General features: G+C 42.8%; 1 protein-coding gene across 1 annotated transcript in view; it reads left to right on the forward strand.

Moving 5' to 3' along the window:
- antxr1a (ANTXR cell adhesion molecule 1a) overlaps positions 1 to 15956 on the forward strand; it is a 56611-nt gene that overhangs the window by 25402 nt on the left and 15253 nt on the right. The window contains exons 13-16 of the mRNA XM_072682442.1: positions 1240 to 1335; positions 7541 to 7582; positions 12367 to 12462; positions 13608 to 13775. Of these exons, the coding sequence (XP_072538543.1) occupies positions 1240 to 1335; positions 7541 to 7582; positions 12367 to 12462; positions 13608 to 13775 (402 nt within the window). The remainder of the gene's footprint in view (positions 1 to 1239; positions 1336 to 7540; positions 7583 to 12366; positions 12463 to 13607; positions 13776 to 15956) is intronic.

The raw sequence follows: 15956 nt of genomic DNA on the forward strand, positions 1-15956 counted from the left end.
GTGATAGGGGGTGGACCTAGCCAGTGGGTGGGAACTGGACATGACTAAAAGGTAGAGGAAAAAATTGTGGGGAAAAAAGTGAAAGTAAAAGCATCCAGACATACAAGTCCCAACTCTACTTCTTCTTCTAATGGAGCAGCAAAGTGATCTTCTTCTCAATATACTGTACATCTGAAGCACCACCTGCTCCCAGTGTAACATTCTACAAATTCCCATATTTACCCACTCTGTCCCATGACAAAGTTTCCCATGACGCCCCCCACCACCACCCTATTTCCTCCCTTTAACCCTCTGGACTCTATGAATTTGCCAGCAAGTCAAATTTGATGTTTCCAGATGTTTCTATTAATATCTTTGTGATAATTACGTGTAAAAAAAAAAACATTCAAACAATCCCGGAATCTGTAGAGCCCACTATTTTCATTGCATCCAATTGCCAGATTGTACGTGACTCACATCCAAAGTTACAAGGCTATTAAGATGGGTCAAGATACTTGTCTCTGCCTTTTGCCATGTCTAACTGGTGGATTTGTGTGTCCATCATCTGCTTCTTATCTGTAATTGGTGGATTCGTGCATCCATTTATCCAGATCCAGTCTTCTGCCTCTCCCCATTGAAATACTATTATATTCATTACATTGCACTGCTTTTGTGACCCTGTGGTAAAGCCTTTTTAAGCACCAGAACAATGCGTCCACATGCGTATTGGGAAAATGAATAATTTCTCAAATCTGCCCTCAATTTTTTAGGTTCAGATTATCTCTTCACACAGTGCTGGATGTATCTTCTATGCAGGTGCCTTTAAAGGCGAATTTAAGAAGATGTGCAGAAGAATCGAGAAAATTATCTTAGACTCCAGAGCAGTCATATCTCTCCGCCCTAGCTTCACTTATCAGAGAGGTCTCTGGTCTTCTAGCTCAAAGAGGAAGCCACTTGAACTTCAAGCTTCAAGCCACTTAAGTTCTCAGAGTTCCTTCTCTTTATCACTCATACAGGCTACTCCCACATGATCATTTGCTGAGGTTATGATCTGACCTTCTCTATTCAACTGCAGTTGCAATGATAATCAACCTAAACAAACCAAAAATTCCCATTATTCATGCTATGGTAGATCTGCTGAGTCATTTAATAAATCTGGACCAAAGTTTCATGCCTTGTCCCCCTGCTTTTCTACATTGAGGTCATGTTGGATTGTTAGCTTTCTACTTAAATGCTAATCTACCTTCTATTTCCTCAAAGTCTGATGGTACGATCCTGGCAATTGCTCTGCTCATTCTGATGCTGCTGCTGGTGTTGGCTCTTCTGTGGTGGTTCTGGCCTCTGTGCTGCACAGTGGTAAGATCTTTCTTCAAATGTCTTCTTGGTGCTGAAAAGCTAACAACTGGGAGATCGAACATTGCTGTGGAAAGGCAATTTAAATGTCATGGCTGTTGTAATATTCCGTTATCTATGTTGTCATTTCATTTGATCCAGCAAAGATCGGTCAGTGTAGCAGACTGTTTTGAGGTAAACGCTTGGTAGTTTAGTTGTAGGGTCCAAGACATTATTACTGCAGGCATTATTTGATTAACCACAGATACATTGACTCTGACTTGACTCTGACTTGACTCTGACTTGTTGATGCCTATATGGCCAGTGAGTTCTGGTGAGATTAATCGTTTCTGTACAGCAATGGCTTTGACTGCAGGAAATGTGCATTCACAGGAATGTAACCTTAATATGGAGAAGTATATTTTGGACAGGTCTCTATTAACAGTGGACCTGGGAAGGCTAGAAAGTGACAGTCTACGGGGGAAAGTTCAGGATAAGTCTCTGCCATATAGTCATATAGCAATTTTCACAATGAAAGTTGTCAAAGCAGCTTTGCAGAGATCTGGGTCTGAGCCTCTCAGAGAAGAAAATCTTCAGAGGAACCAAGACTCGAAAGGGGAACCCATCCTCCTCTGGTCGATAGCAGAAAAAATAACAGAGACAAGAATAACTGGACACGAGCTACAGCAGATGTGACATCAAGCCATACATTATAAGAATGCGAGTGAGTGTAGGACACATGTTCAGTGTTACCGTGAAAGTCAGGTAAACAGTAGGCCTAGGGAGGGGGTGAGCAGGGAAACCACACGTGAACCCATGAACATGTTAAAAGAGACTAGCCAGGGTGCAAGACAGAAGGCTGAGGGGAGCCTTCGTTCCCAAATAAGTCCAAGCTGTCCTTCATCAGAAGAAAGGAGCACTTGCACGTGGTCAAGCAACTGGCATCTCAGCCTATTAGTTGCCATGCTGTCCATAAACTTACTTAAAAAGAACATCAAGTGGCTCGGCAGTCTTCTTATACGCTGCCACTAAGGTCCAGAGCCATGTCGCTTTGCCATCGGCGGCCGGAGTCTGAGAGAGCACAATTGGCCATGCTCTCTCCAGGTGGGTAGATGGGATGGGGAGGCTCTCTCCACTCTCTTAAAGCGATGTTGGCCGGCTGGGGAGAGCTGAGGAGTGTATATCAGGCTCTGAATGTGCCTGGGCTGCCCGGCGGTGCCACATTGGCAGCAGTTTGAAAAGAGGCAGTGGCTGGCTTCACATGTGTCCTTACCGTCCTAGTGTCGGGAGCATTGCTAGTGCTATGGGTATGAACAGGTAGGCTAATTGCTAGGACCAAATTGAGAGAAAAAGGGAAAAAATTGACCAATAAAACAAATAAAACAGTTTGTGGTTGGTGGGATGTAATAGTAGTGCCTGTCTAGGTAGGCCATTCTTGGCCACAGTGAGTGAATAAACCTGCCAAATGAGCCTTAAAATCTAGCCAGTAAGACCATTGGTTGCAGGGGGTTCCAAGAGTTAAAGCAACGTCGCCTTAAAAGTGCCGTGAGAAAACAAGGTCCTAGGTTTCAGCACTCCTCACCAGGATCACTGATCCTCACCAGAACACCTCCTTGCTTGCTCTGGATATTTCTTATGAAGGGTGCAGTGGTGTAGGTGACAGAGGCTCACAGGCGCTGGTGAAAACAACCCCAGAATCTGGACAACCTCAGGGCTTTCTTTTGAGGAAAACACATTTTGTGCATGCTGAAAGCTTACAGTGGGGTTCCACTGAGGGAAGGCATGCCTCTGCGTTCAAAGCAGGTCAGTTGGTCATGGTCATTTCTTCGGCTTGAATCATCTCAGCTGCCGGACACTTCACTGATTTATTCCACGTTTGTTTTGGCTTACCGTGGCGCAAGGTCTATCGCCTCTAGTCCCCATGGGTTATATGCAGTCCATAGATGTCATCTGGGATTCAGTTTCATGCCCTAGTCGCCTTTTAACGGGTTGTCAAGACTTCTCTGGGTCTGTTAGTCCCATGCAGGTCTGGTGTGTAAATTGACCCAGTGCCCCTAAAAGCCATATCACCTTTGACTTCTCAGGGTGCTTAACCCCAAGAGAGAATGTAAATCTGCTTTTGCAATTCAGAAGCAGGAGGACCAAAAAAAATGGCTAGCTAAGTCCTAAATTACATGGTGGATAAATGATGTTGATGGTTCCCTTGCTTATCTACACATGTTCAGATAGCTATTAATTGACCATTTACATGTATGGTATTTGGCTGACTCTCTTACAAGGAGGCGAGTGTAGAGTTAGGAGCCTTGCCCAGGGACTCCTTTATTGGTGTAGTGTTGTGGGCTTGCCTGGCCTTGGAATTGAACCCTAGTCTGCTATGGAGAGGGCAGGGTTGGTGCCCACTATGCTACACCAACCACTAATTGATAATCTGCTGGATTATCAATAGCATTAGCTTCAGAGATAGGATACTAAAAGGCACTTTGTGATGCTTTCTTATAACATGCTAACCTATCAGCCCATTAGCTGAATACTTAAATCAGAGATATTTCAGCCTTGTTTCAAATGAAAATGAAAATACGGCCATCCCTTGATCACTCCTGTGTCCTTTAGCCTAGCATGGACATCTAAGAGGTTGCTGCACTTACAGTAATAGCATTTAGCTGATGCACTTATCCAGTTTACGAAGTTTTTACTCGTATTACAGTGCTGGGCTAGTGAAGTGTTAGAAATCTTGCCTGATCACTCTTAATTGGTGTAGTGCAGCCTAGTCACCCATACTGGGAATCAAACCCCAGCCTCCTACGTGGTATGGTAGCTCACTGGCAGGTAATGGTGTTATCCTTTACGCCACACCAATCTTGACATCGTCCCACTTCGTCATTTGCATCAGGTGACCTTGTCGTCTCAAGATCTGCACTAGTATCTGACTAGTATCAGACGCGTCTCCAGCTCATCAGACTGAAATCTGATCGCTGAGTGGGATGAAAAATGCAGATTTGCTCATTAAGCAGCAATTATTACTGGTGTTTCGGGTGTACTGGGAGGAGTTCCGGTTGCTGAATGTGTCTTGGAGAGACGGCAGCATTTACCCTGCTATAACATGTGGCTCAAATGGGTCTCAGACCTCCTCCTGAAGTGGTTTGAGGGATCGGATTTGTGTCTGGTTGAAATGCGTCTTAGCTGTGTATATCCAGGTATAATCCCGATACTCATGTGGCATGGTGCCCAGGTGTAAACAGGGATCTAAGTGCTACTAAAATAAACATCCTCATTAGAATTCAGCTAATGGGCTAATAGGTTAGCGTGTTATGAGAAAACATCACAAAGTACCTGGTTAAGCTATATGCCAGCTATTAGTATCCTATCCCTGCAGCTAATGCTATTGATGATCCGGCGTTGTCATTTTCATAGGTGGACGTGGGACGAGATTCTCTACCCTGGACTCTGGGCCGTGTGTCCGTTTAACCTCCACCTAGCTCAAGAGATCTCACTCCGGATCCTTTCCTAATTCAGCCAACTAACAGCTTTGAGTGAGGTCACACTCGAGGGATTATACAAGACAGGAATGTGTGTCTGGAAAGATAAGATGACGGGAGATATGCGGTCTCTCCCATAGTAGAACGGCCTGGAAATTTGCTCGGCGTTCTGAAGCTAGGTTCACACAAGGCCAAAGAGGCAATAAGCCACATGTCTAATTGCCAAAGCTCTTTCCAAACCAGCAAAACACTCTCCATGTTCCATGGTGATCAGTTTCTATAGAGAACACTGCCGGCCATCTCCACACTGCATTTGCAAGCTCTGCAAGTTCAAGTTCACCACCCCTACACCCACCCCCACCCCCACATCGACCCTTCTTAATTAAAGTAGCCTTTCCTGAGCTCAGTTCTTGTTTTGTAGATTGCATTCATTTTTATTGGAACTTATTTGGGTCACATTCAAGTCTTTGGGGCAAACAGATTGAAAATGAATGTTTTTACAAGCTTTGAAACTGAAAGTGGAAAAAGACTTTCTGTCTATTTTAACAAGGTAACCCTGTTTTTCCAACCTTACAAATCTCTCAGTCAGATTCAAGGGGGTTTGATTGCCCAGATTTTGTGTTTCGGAAAGCTTCTCAGGGTTACTAGGGGAAATCGCGCTGTGTTTTAGCATGTTTTAGCATTTGGATTGACTTGGAGAAAAATAGGGTCCAGTTTCACATTCATGAGAATTTATTTGGCTGGCACGGCCCCACTGGCTCAGATGCCTAACAGAGCCTTTTATTAGCATGACTAATTTCCTACCTGGTGAAAAAAGAGGTACTCCTTCTGCTCAAACATTAAACATTGAGCAGTAAGGGCATAGATCTTTGCACTGTTTGCAGCATTTTAAAGGAAAGAAAAGGGCTCACTTCTACAAATCCAGTCTACAGCACATGTGCAGAAGGAACCATATGACTGAAGGCTGCTGGGTTTGCACCCAGTCGAAGGGCCTCTATCCTACGTTGTTCTTCTGGTTTATTGTTTAGGTCTGCTTATGCTGTTTGTTTGGGTTTATCTACCAAAACCAGTCATAATTCGATGTCACATGACCATTTGACTTACAATTTCACAGGCAAATTTAATTACCATGTCTTGAAGACTGCTGCATATGTAAATGGCCTCTGTTTTAAGGGCATAAGGGCATACTAACCTGCCGTAGGCTTGAAAAGGTGGATATGTGTAAATGAAGGGGTGTGACTTCATGTTACTAAACAGCCGGGGGTCACATTTTTGTTTGTATGTGAGAAACCCCCCATTATCCACTCCTGAACACTGAACAGTTCACTCAACAGTGGTTATTAGTTAATTTATAATAGATACTTATTCATTTGTAGTGGTTACTGAATAATTCACAATGGATGCTGAATAATTTATGGCAGATACTAAATAATTCATAGTGGACACTAATAATAGCTCATACTAACTCATACTGTGCAGTGAATAACTCATAGTAGATACTGATTAATTCATAGTGGTTATAAGATTATTTATAATAGACACTGAACAGTTCATAATGGACATAGAATCATTCATAGTGGTTACTGGTTTATTCATAATAGACACTAAACAGTTCATAATTGACAAAGAATAATTCATAGTGGTTACTGATTTATTTATAATAGACACTGAACAGTTCATAATGGACACAGAATAATTCATAGTGGTTACTGGTTTATTCATAATAGACACTGAACAGTTCATAATGGACATAGAATAATTCATAGTGGTTACTGGTTTAGGCATTAGGCATTACTGAGTAATTTACTATAGATGCCAAATAATTCACAGTGGTAAGTGACTAAAAAAGGTCCTAAAATGGCTTTAAGGGGTTCAGATGATCTTTTGAGACACTGAACTCCAGATAAGTAGCTGTTCTATAAAGACCTTTGCACAATACCATGTGCACTATTTCTGCAAGAGGAATGGCCATATTTATCACAGCCATATTTATTTCCAGAGCGCTGAAGTCACCAACCCCCTGAACCTTTGAACGCTGAAGAAAAACACACAAGGCTATTACAAGATGTTCAGAATAGGCTTTGTTGACAGAGAGAGAGAGCGTTCTACATCGCCGCAGGAAGACAGCGCTCTGCGAAGTGAACGTTCCTGCTAATCTCACTCTTTCCTTCCTCGAATCTCCATGTAGAAAACAACAGGCACAAGACCTGCTTATATCACCGAGACATGTTTTTCAAATGTTCTCTGTTTTTCTGAACCACCTCTTATTCTCCGAAACTCTCCAGCCCGCCAAAATCCTCCAAAACAACAACAAAGCAGGAGGACGTCAAGCATGTGACTGCTCACGAGGTGCTCGCGTGCCTATGGAGAGTGTAATCACGCACAAGACCCCCCCACACTCCCCCCACACACACCCCGCCCCCCTCTCCAGCGGCCCGCTTCAAGTTCAGGAGATCTGGCCAGCAGATTTCTGGGTCATTCTAACGTGCTTGTAAATAGACTGCTGAAAAAAAGTAGGGAGAAGGAAAGAAAGCAATTCTGTGCCCATGTGTTTTTGTGTAATCTGCTTTTCTGGCCCACATTGAACGCATTACTCGGGCTTTCTGACATGTTGGTGAAAGAGGGGGAGAAAAAGAAGCGTTGCTTTGGCTCTGGAGAGCATGTGGCCTGACAGACCAGCATGAGGGGATTCATGTGAGCCCATTAATCTCTGACCCGTTCTTACCACTTTCTGTCTCTCTCTCTTTCTCTAGATCATCCGTGAGCCCCCGCCACCTCCGATAGAGGAAAGCTCGGTAAGACATCATATTTTTTTTTGTTTCTGTAGTTTGGTTGACTGTTATATAATAACAATAAAACAACTGTTCTGCTTCAGACATCTTGAATATTTGGCTCAGTGCGAGTCTGGCAGTTGTTCTTTACATTGAGTCAGAATTTCATGATGAATGGACCAATAGAAATGCTCCAGAGTCACTTAAATATCTTAAAAGTAATAAAATCGCTGCACGTTGAGTTCCATTGAAAGTTTTTGGAGATTTCTGGAGGTTTTTCAACTTTACCAGCTCATTAACAAGCCCTTTCAGAGTTGCAGGGAGTGTGTTGAAGCTGAGAGTCTAAACATGTACTAAAATGTACAGGCCAGGGTGCCTCCAGGACCAGGGTTCAGAAACATTGTTATATATTATTAAAAAGTAATATTAAAATTAAATGCACAATAATTTGTTCAGTCATCACTCAACAACATTAGATTAGAACCAGGTCCAACACATCAGCTGCAGATGAATTGAATATCATTTTAGGGGGATTTTGAAGGAGCCTGGTAATGTGAGTGTTATTACCAGATGAGTCTGGGAATCGATTTGAAAAGATCTCGGATCACTTAGAAATCAGCCATTTCAGACATCAGACTGTCCTAGCAAATTCAGTCCAACAGTACAGACTACAACCTTCAACAATCCTAAAATGTCATCACAGGGTCTATACACGGCCCACATACACGGCCCACATCTCTGTATGTAAGCCCACACTTCATTGCTGTTGTAATTTTATTAACCCTAAGATAGAACCCTGTGGGACTCCACACTCCACGATTAATAGCTGAATTATTAACATAGGGCTTAAGCGGTTAAGGAAACTGCAGCCACAAGGAAACAACACGACGGTAGGTTATCATGACAAATGACATGCTCATGCATTTTTGGGGTAGATCATGGGTATCTTCTAATACTTGTAATTATAAGAAATGACCTAGAGTTCCTTATCTAAAAATGACGACATCCACAAACTGATGCAAAACTTCAGATGCCAGTTAGCCGCTGCGGTTCTGGGGTCATCATACTAGAGCCTCTATACTAGAGCCTCTGTAGATCCCTATTCCAAAGAAACAAGACACCAAGTTAAAAAGATACTGTATATTACTGAAAAAGTGTAGTTGGACTCGTTCATGATCATAAAAATTCCACCTCAGTTCAGCTCAATTTCTCCTCTGTTACATTGCGGAGGGTGGCAACCTCCTCAATGCTGACTCTCCCATTGATGGCCTCACTAAGCCCCGCCTCCACACACTTGTTATCCACCCCCTGAAGCGCATGTTTCAAATGTGCTGAGAGGGGGGGGGTGATCCACAGAGATTGAGGGTAGGTATATTTTAAGAACCATCCGCAAAAAAAAAAGTTTTCCATCAATGTAAAGATCCCTTCAACCAGGCAGAGAACCATTTAGGCGTCTAAATAGTTATTTTAATGGTCGCGGTTGTTTATAGAGCCACTGTCTCATTTAAGAGATTTTTAAGAGAGTAGTATTTGATACTGTCAGATTGAGTCTCTTGCCAGTAAATAAAGTCATGACGCAAGCTCTGAAACTTACAACTTGGACCAGATGTGGAGATGCTGTGGTAAAAAAAAGGGGCTTTGCCTTTGCATGCCCACACAACCAGAGAATGCAAATATTTTCCACATAAGCTAATACTGAGAGAGAGAGAGAGAGAGAGAGAGAGAGAGAGGGAGTGAGAGAGAGATGGTTCAAATTAATTGGACATAAAAACAACATCCTAATTATTAAACCCAAAAACACTTGCCTTACTTGCCGTGATCAGTCAATCAGAATATATGTGACAGTGTTTACTTTTTATTGGGAGAACTAGGCTGGAACTGTAGTGCTGGTCTTGGTCCAGGTTGGGTCAGAATAATGGCAGAAAACCTGTAGAATACTACTGAGTGCTCCTGGAATCCATGGCCCTGTTGTTCTTGCATAATGCTGCTTTCAGCTCTGCTCAGTCCTCACCATTACCTCCAGCACCTCCAACTGAACTGCTTTGCATCTGGAGGTGAAACAGAAAAGCTTTCAGACATTTGGAAAGGTTTCGCTAAAATTGCCCCTCCGCCCAGTTAAGATTAAGTTCTATTTGATCACATTTCAGTGGTTTCACTGAGTGAAGAGTAGACACTGTGCCTAGGGGTGGCAAGAATGATCCAGTGGATCGGGATCGGGGCTAATCCAGGCATGTTTGAATGGATTGGATATTGGCTATTTTAATCCTAATCCAGTTCTGAGTCTTTGTTTTTACTACAGTGTTTCCGAGCACCATCTGCTGGCCTCCAGGAGCCATCAATGCACAATATAGCCCAGCCGGCTGCTGCAGCAGGAGTGTGGACGTTCTCAGAAAAACCTGAAAAAACAGACCATAATATCTGACCTTTTATAAAACTCTCACTGAAACGCTCTGTTTTACCAGCGGGAGAACCGCAGAACCGCTCGCTCGCTCGCCTTTCTCTGTGTTTAAACCAGCACTGAAGAGCCCATTCAGAACCGAGTGGAGGCTAACGCTAATGCTAATACACACACACACATGCTATAAAAACCATAATCACACACACAGCACATTCACCCACTATAAACCAGCTATTACACACCAGTAGACCAACAACCACAGATACCAGTCCAGAGTGTTTACCACTACACACCTTCACACAGGAAGTGATTAGACTGCAGTGTTGTAAAGGAGCTGGGAGCTGATTGGTCAGGGTGGAGACTCCGACTGGATTATAAGATATTAAACACTATAAAACAGTCATTTTAATGAATGTCTGATTATAGAAACTGATACTAAAATAAAGGGATTTATTGAACGGATTAATCAGTAGAACATCGCATCTGATCTGAACAGCTGGATTATCAGTTTGGTATGGGCTGATCACTGATCACTCAGGATTAGGAAACCTGGATTGTATCGAGGGGGAAAAATAACTTGCTGCGTAATCGTGCCTTGTAAATTTCACAGCAAAGCAACAGAGTAACAGAATTGACCGTTAATGTTCTCCTCCAAGCGTGTTGAGCTGTCCAGTGATTCTGCATTAGCAGCAGTTTAAACAAGATATGGTAGCTTTTCATGAGACTCCATGAGAAGAAGCACATGCTAACCTTCAGCCTTGCAGCTCTGGTAAGCATCACATGATGGTAGGTGGAATTGGCCAGGACTGAAATAGGGTGGTAAAAAAAACACACTTTAAACACTTACCGATAAACCAACTCTACCTCCTCGCCCAAGCAGCACGCTTTACAACACGTAGCTATTTTTCTCCAGGCTGTTTAAGCATGTTTCCAAAGTTACCAAAAAAAAAGAGAGATGGATGGAAAAAAACTCCTCAGTGATCATTTCGATCTGCTGCATAGACCAGGGTATCATTTGCTGTGACAGGGTCCCGCGGCAGGACCTCTGTGCTAAAAGAATTTTGCTCATTAGAAATAAATGACATTTAATGACACATTTTGATTTGTAATCCTCTCTGGAGAGAGATGAAATGATTAGCCTGGAATTACAGAGGAACAATCACTGCATCACTCACTCAGTTATCCACCTCATCGTTAGATTAGCCGTCGGCCGTTATTGCTGCAAACCTGCTGTGGATCGTAAGCTTGGACAGTGGCCTAAGGCCTGGAAAAGTCATGAAAATAATGTCACACTTCTTCTTATTCTGAGTAAAGAAATGTGAGTAAAACCAGGTTCTGGACATTCAGAAATACACGGCATGGGCAGAAAAGAAGGCTCTTATTCTACAGTAAAACAGAACCTAGCTTCTTAAACGCTGATTAGAGCTGAGGAACTTAACCCTAGGCATACATTTAGCACCCCATGGATATTATAAGCGTTAGGGAGCCCAGTTCTAGCCAATAAAACCCCCCAGAACCCATTACAATCTTTCATTAGCATTAGTGAGGTCAGGACGTTGGATGATCACAACCCCGTCTCATCCCCAACTCATCCCAAAAGTTTTGGAAGGAGCACCAACCATCATTCCAGAGAACCCAGCTCTCCCACTACTCCACAGCTCAATGCTGCTGGGGAGCTTTATACCCCGCCTCTAGCAAACGCCTGGCATCAGGCAGCATGGTGCCAATAGGTTCATGTTTATTCATCTGCTCCAGAGAGTCCTATTCTATTGGCAGTACTTCTCTACAGGGACTAGACAAGCTGTATATGTGCCTTTTCATGCCTGTGCCAGCATTGGGTGCAGCTGGTAAGATACCCATTAGCCACATTAGCTTGGCAGCTCCAATGCAAAATGAATGAAGTGAACTGTGGACATCAAATGTTTGGACTGGTTCCTAACTGGTGTGGACTTTCCATTATAGTTAGCTGGTTTGAGACTTGTAGTTGGGTGGTCAGGTGGAGCCGTTGGGTCAAGGGGAGAGTGTTGAAACGAAGAAACGCTGAAATTTCATCTGAAGGATGGCTGGAGGAACGAAGCCTGTTAAAGTCTAGCGCTGGAAAAAATGAAGTCATGACTTGGGCGAGTCGTGTCGAAATTGAGTTTACTGGATCGGGGGAGGGGGAGCAGCAGGCAGTGTGGCTCAGGCTTCTGGAAAGGGTCAAGAAATGAAAATGTCAAGTTGAAAGAGTCACACCTCATTTTGGCAATGCACTGGACCATCTGGACTATTAGGCCAAAAACGTGCTCTGAGCACCACCCAAAACCCTAACTGATAGAAGAGAAGCTTCACTGTCTTTGAATGGACTTTCGAACAATGAGCGGCTTGTGTTTCTGACTGTTCTGCTCTGTTTTATTCATTACTTTCTAAGGATGAGGAGGAGGATGGCGCTCCGAAGAAAAAGTGGCCAACAGTAGATGCTTCCTACTACGGAGGACGAGGGGTTGGAGGGATCAAAAGGATGGAGGTAAGTGTCTAAGACATGTTATTGCTATGAATGTAATTTGTAATGTGGGAGGCACTAAATTTACAATATATGGACAAAAGTATTGGGACACACCTCTTAGTCACTGAATTCAGGTGTTTTATTAAGTTCCATTGCTACAGGTGTACAAAATCAAGCACCTAGCCATGCAGTCTGGTTCTGGATGTAATAGGAGACACCCCCATTGATCAGCTGTGAGTGGTGTTATTATTGAACAGTGGAAGCGTTTAGGAGGAACCACAGAGAGCAGCTCAGCCACTGAGTGTCTGTCAGACTACGTAAAGTTACAGAGTGGGGTCAGGGCCGAGTGCTGAGCTCAGAGCAGAGTGCAATAATGCTGTTAGAGCTTAGGGCAAAGGGGGGCAGACTCCATATTAATGCCTATGGGTGTCCCAATACTTTTTGTCCATGTATGTTTGGAGCTTCTTTAGGCTGATGTAGCTGTCTTAATTGATGCCTATATGGAATCCATAGGCAAGCAGATTATGTTTTATCTAATGTACTAGTTTTATCTAATGTATCTAATGTGTGATATCAGTAATATCTCCTAAATGACATTTAGCTCATAACAGCTTTTTTACTGGAGCAGTACTGTAATCCATATGTCCATCTACTTAATGGAGAACAACTAGCCAACACAGAGACACAAGAGACACTTTTGCATCAGCTCTGTTATAAAGAGGGAAGCATAAAGCTAGAATAGCACCAGCACTTAGGCTACTACAATACTGTCAGTAAATCTACAATTTACAACACCGTACGGAGCCTGTATCTCAATAAACCTGTCCTCAGTATGGAGCTGCAGCCCATAAAAACAGGCTTTGTGTGGCAAGAATATCCATTGTTTACAATGATGGCAAACAACCACGTCTACACCGAGTGCTGCGCTGATTCTCTGGAATCTTCGTAGTTACATTACATTTCTCAGCATTTCTACGGCATTTCTAGTCTTTAACAAAAGAAGCTCTTCTCAGGAAGCACAGTCATCTAGGAGTTGATTGTTCCAGAAACTGACAAGTAAACTGGCGAGTAAAAGCTTTAACCCAGGTAGGTCAGGCAGACCAGCAGTGTGTGTGTGGGTACATATAAAGAGTGTGCTTCATCTCCGTCTTGGTCCCTAACTCCAGGTGCGCTGGGGTGAGAAGGGGTCGACCGAAGAGGGTGCCAAGCTGGAGAAAGCGAAGAACGCCAGGGTAAAGATGCCAGAGCAAGAGTTCGAAGCTGCACCATCCAGGATCCTCAACAACGGCATGCGCAAACCCCCTGGCCCTCGCAAGTGGTACTCACCAATTAAGGTAATGGTGGTAGCTCATAGCCCCCTTTTTACTCTAGCCAGGAATTCATGGGTCATTGGAAATGCTCCTTTCCATAAAAGTTCAACCAAAAATCCCATTAACACAGTTTTCCCATTACTCAAAGTAAAGACGATGAGCCAAGAAGACATGATTGGTGTCTGACATTTAATTCTTTCCATATGAACTGCAGCTATGAGGCTAACGTAGCTAACAAGTAATGGGAACTACCTCAAAGTTAGCGCCATGCTACTGCTTGTGATACATCTGAGTATCTCAGACTTGCTGACTGATAATTAAGTTAAGGCCTAGTTTGGTTGGGTTTAGAGAGTAACTTAATTAAGGCCTAGTTTGGGTGGGTTTAGAGGGAAACTTAATTAAGGCCTAGTTTGGGTGGGTTTAGAGAGTAACTTAATTAAGGCCTAGTTTGGGTGGGTTTAGAGAGTAACTTAATTAAGGCCTAGTTTGGGAGGGTTTAGAGGGTAACTTAATTAAGGCCTAGTTTGGGAGGGTTTAGAGGGAAACTTAATTAAGGACTAGTTTGGGTGGGTTTAGAGAGTAACTTAATTAAGGCCTAGTTTGGGAGGGTTTAGAGGGAAACTTAATTAAGGCCTAGTTTGGGAGGGTTTAGAGGGAAACTTAATTAAGGACTAGTTTGGGTGGGTTTAGAGGGAAACTTAATTAAGGCCTAGTTTGGGAGGGTTTAGAGGGAAACTTAATTAAGGCCTAGTTTGGGTGGGTTTAGAGAGTAACTTAATTTAGGCCTAATTTGGGTGGGTTAAGAGGGTAACTTAATTAAGGCCTAGTTTGGGTGGGTTTAGAGGGAAACTTAATTAAGGCCTAGTTTCGTAAGGCAGGGGTATGTAATTAAGTGGTGATAATTAAGCAACAATCATAACTTAGTGAGGTGTATAAGTGAGATAATAAAGTTAAGATCATTAGGTTAAGGTGGGATGACTTGCTTACACTACATGTCCAAATGTTTGTGGACACCCAGTTGCACCCATTGCTGACACACACACTGCTACACCACTTGTCTTGTCCCTGTACTAGATAAGCTAGAGAAGTACTGGAGATGAACAGGACTCTATGGAGCAGATAAACGTGAACCTACTGGCCCAATGTCAGGCATGAGCTAAAGGGGTGTTGAGCTGTGGAGCAGTGCAATTGCGTTCTCTGGAATGATGGTTGGTGAAGTGGGGTGGTGATCATTATTCAACATCCTGACCTCACTAATGCTCTTGTTGAATTCTATCAATCCTTACAGCAACTCTCCTTCAAATTATAGCAGAAGGCTTTCTCCCCTGGACAGTAGAGACAAAAGGATAAACTCTTTTATAATATCATTGATTTCCGAGCAGGTGTCCCAATACTTTTGTCCATGTAGTGTATTAAGAAAGACAGTGACAAGCAGTCCTCGGTAGAACAACATTTAAGCTAGAAAAGGCACTCCGCTTACCATTTTTATTGATAATAGCATATGCTACTGCTACAATCTCCTCAGACCTTCAGTGCTAATTAAGTCTTGACTGATTTTTAGTTATTTAGGTTAACTGTTGCTGCTAAAAACATATTTTGAATAATTTTCTTTACATTGAATCGGTATTTCATAATGAATGGACCAATAGAAATTCTCCAAAATGACTATAATATATATAGTATGGTCATTTTTGAGCACTTCTACTGGACCTTTAATATATATATATATATATATATATATATATATATATATTATACGAGATGCTGCAAACTTTGGTATAACTTTGGTGAAGTGGGCAGGACACCACTTGCGAGTAACGCTACAGAACCCGAGTCAAATTAGTGCAAAATCATGTAAAACTACTCTACTGTCTCAGTCCACAAGCTCCCTTCACTTTCAGGGACAGTTCTGCATCTCTTCACTTGTAAAATGCAAGTGAAAAGCGTGTCCTTTAATGTGGCTCTAAGCAGGAATTCCACTTTGCGACTATAGGGGGAGCCCAGGAGCAGGAAATGCCAATCATTGCGTAATTCTGCTTTAAAGATCACTCCCTCCATCATGTAGCTGAGAAGGCCAGTCTTCTGCTGCTTCAGTTATTTGCATTTCGAGTTCCGGCAACTGGTTAATTTGAGGCAAAGCAACAGAAACAGCAAAATTAAAGATACGATTTGTGCTGAAAATGACATTAATGGATCGTTCAGTAA

Source organism: Salminus brasiliensis, chromosome 6 (assembly GCF_030463535.1).
Source record: "Salminus brasiliensis chromosome 6, fSalBra1.hap2, whole genome shotgun sequence".
Lineage (NCBI taxonomy): Eukaryota > Metazoa > Chordata > Actinopteri > Characiformes > Bryconidae > Salminus > Salminus brasiliensis.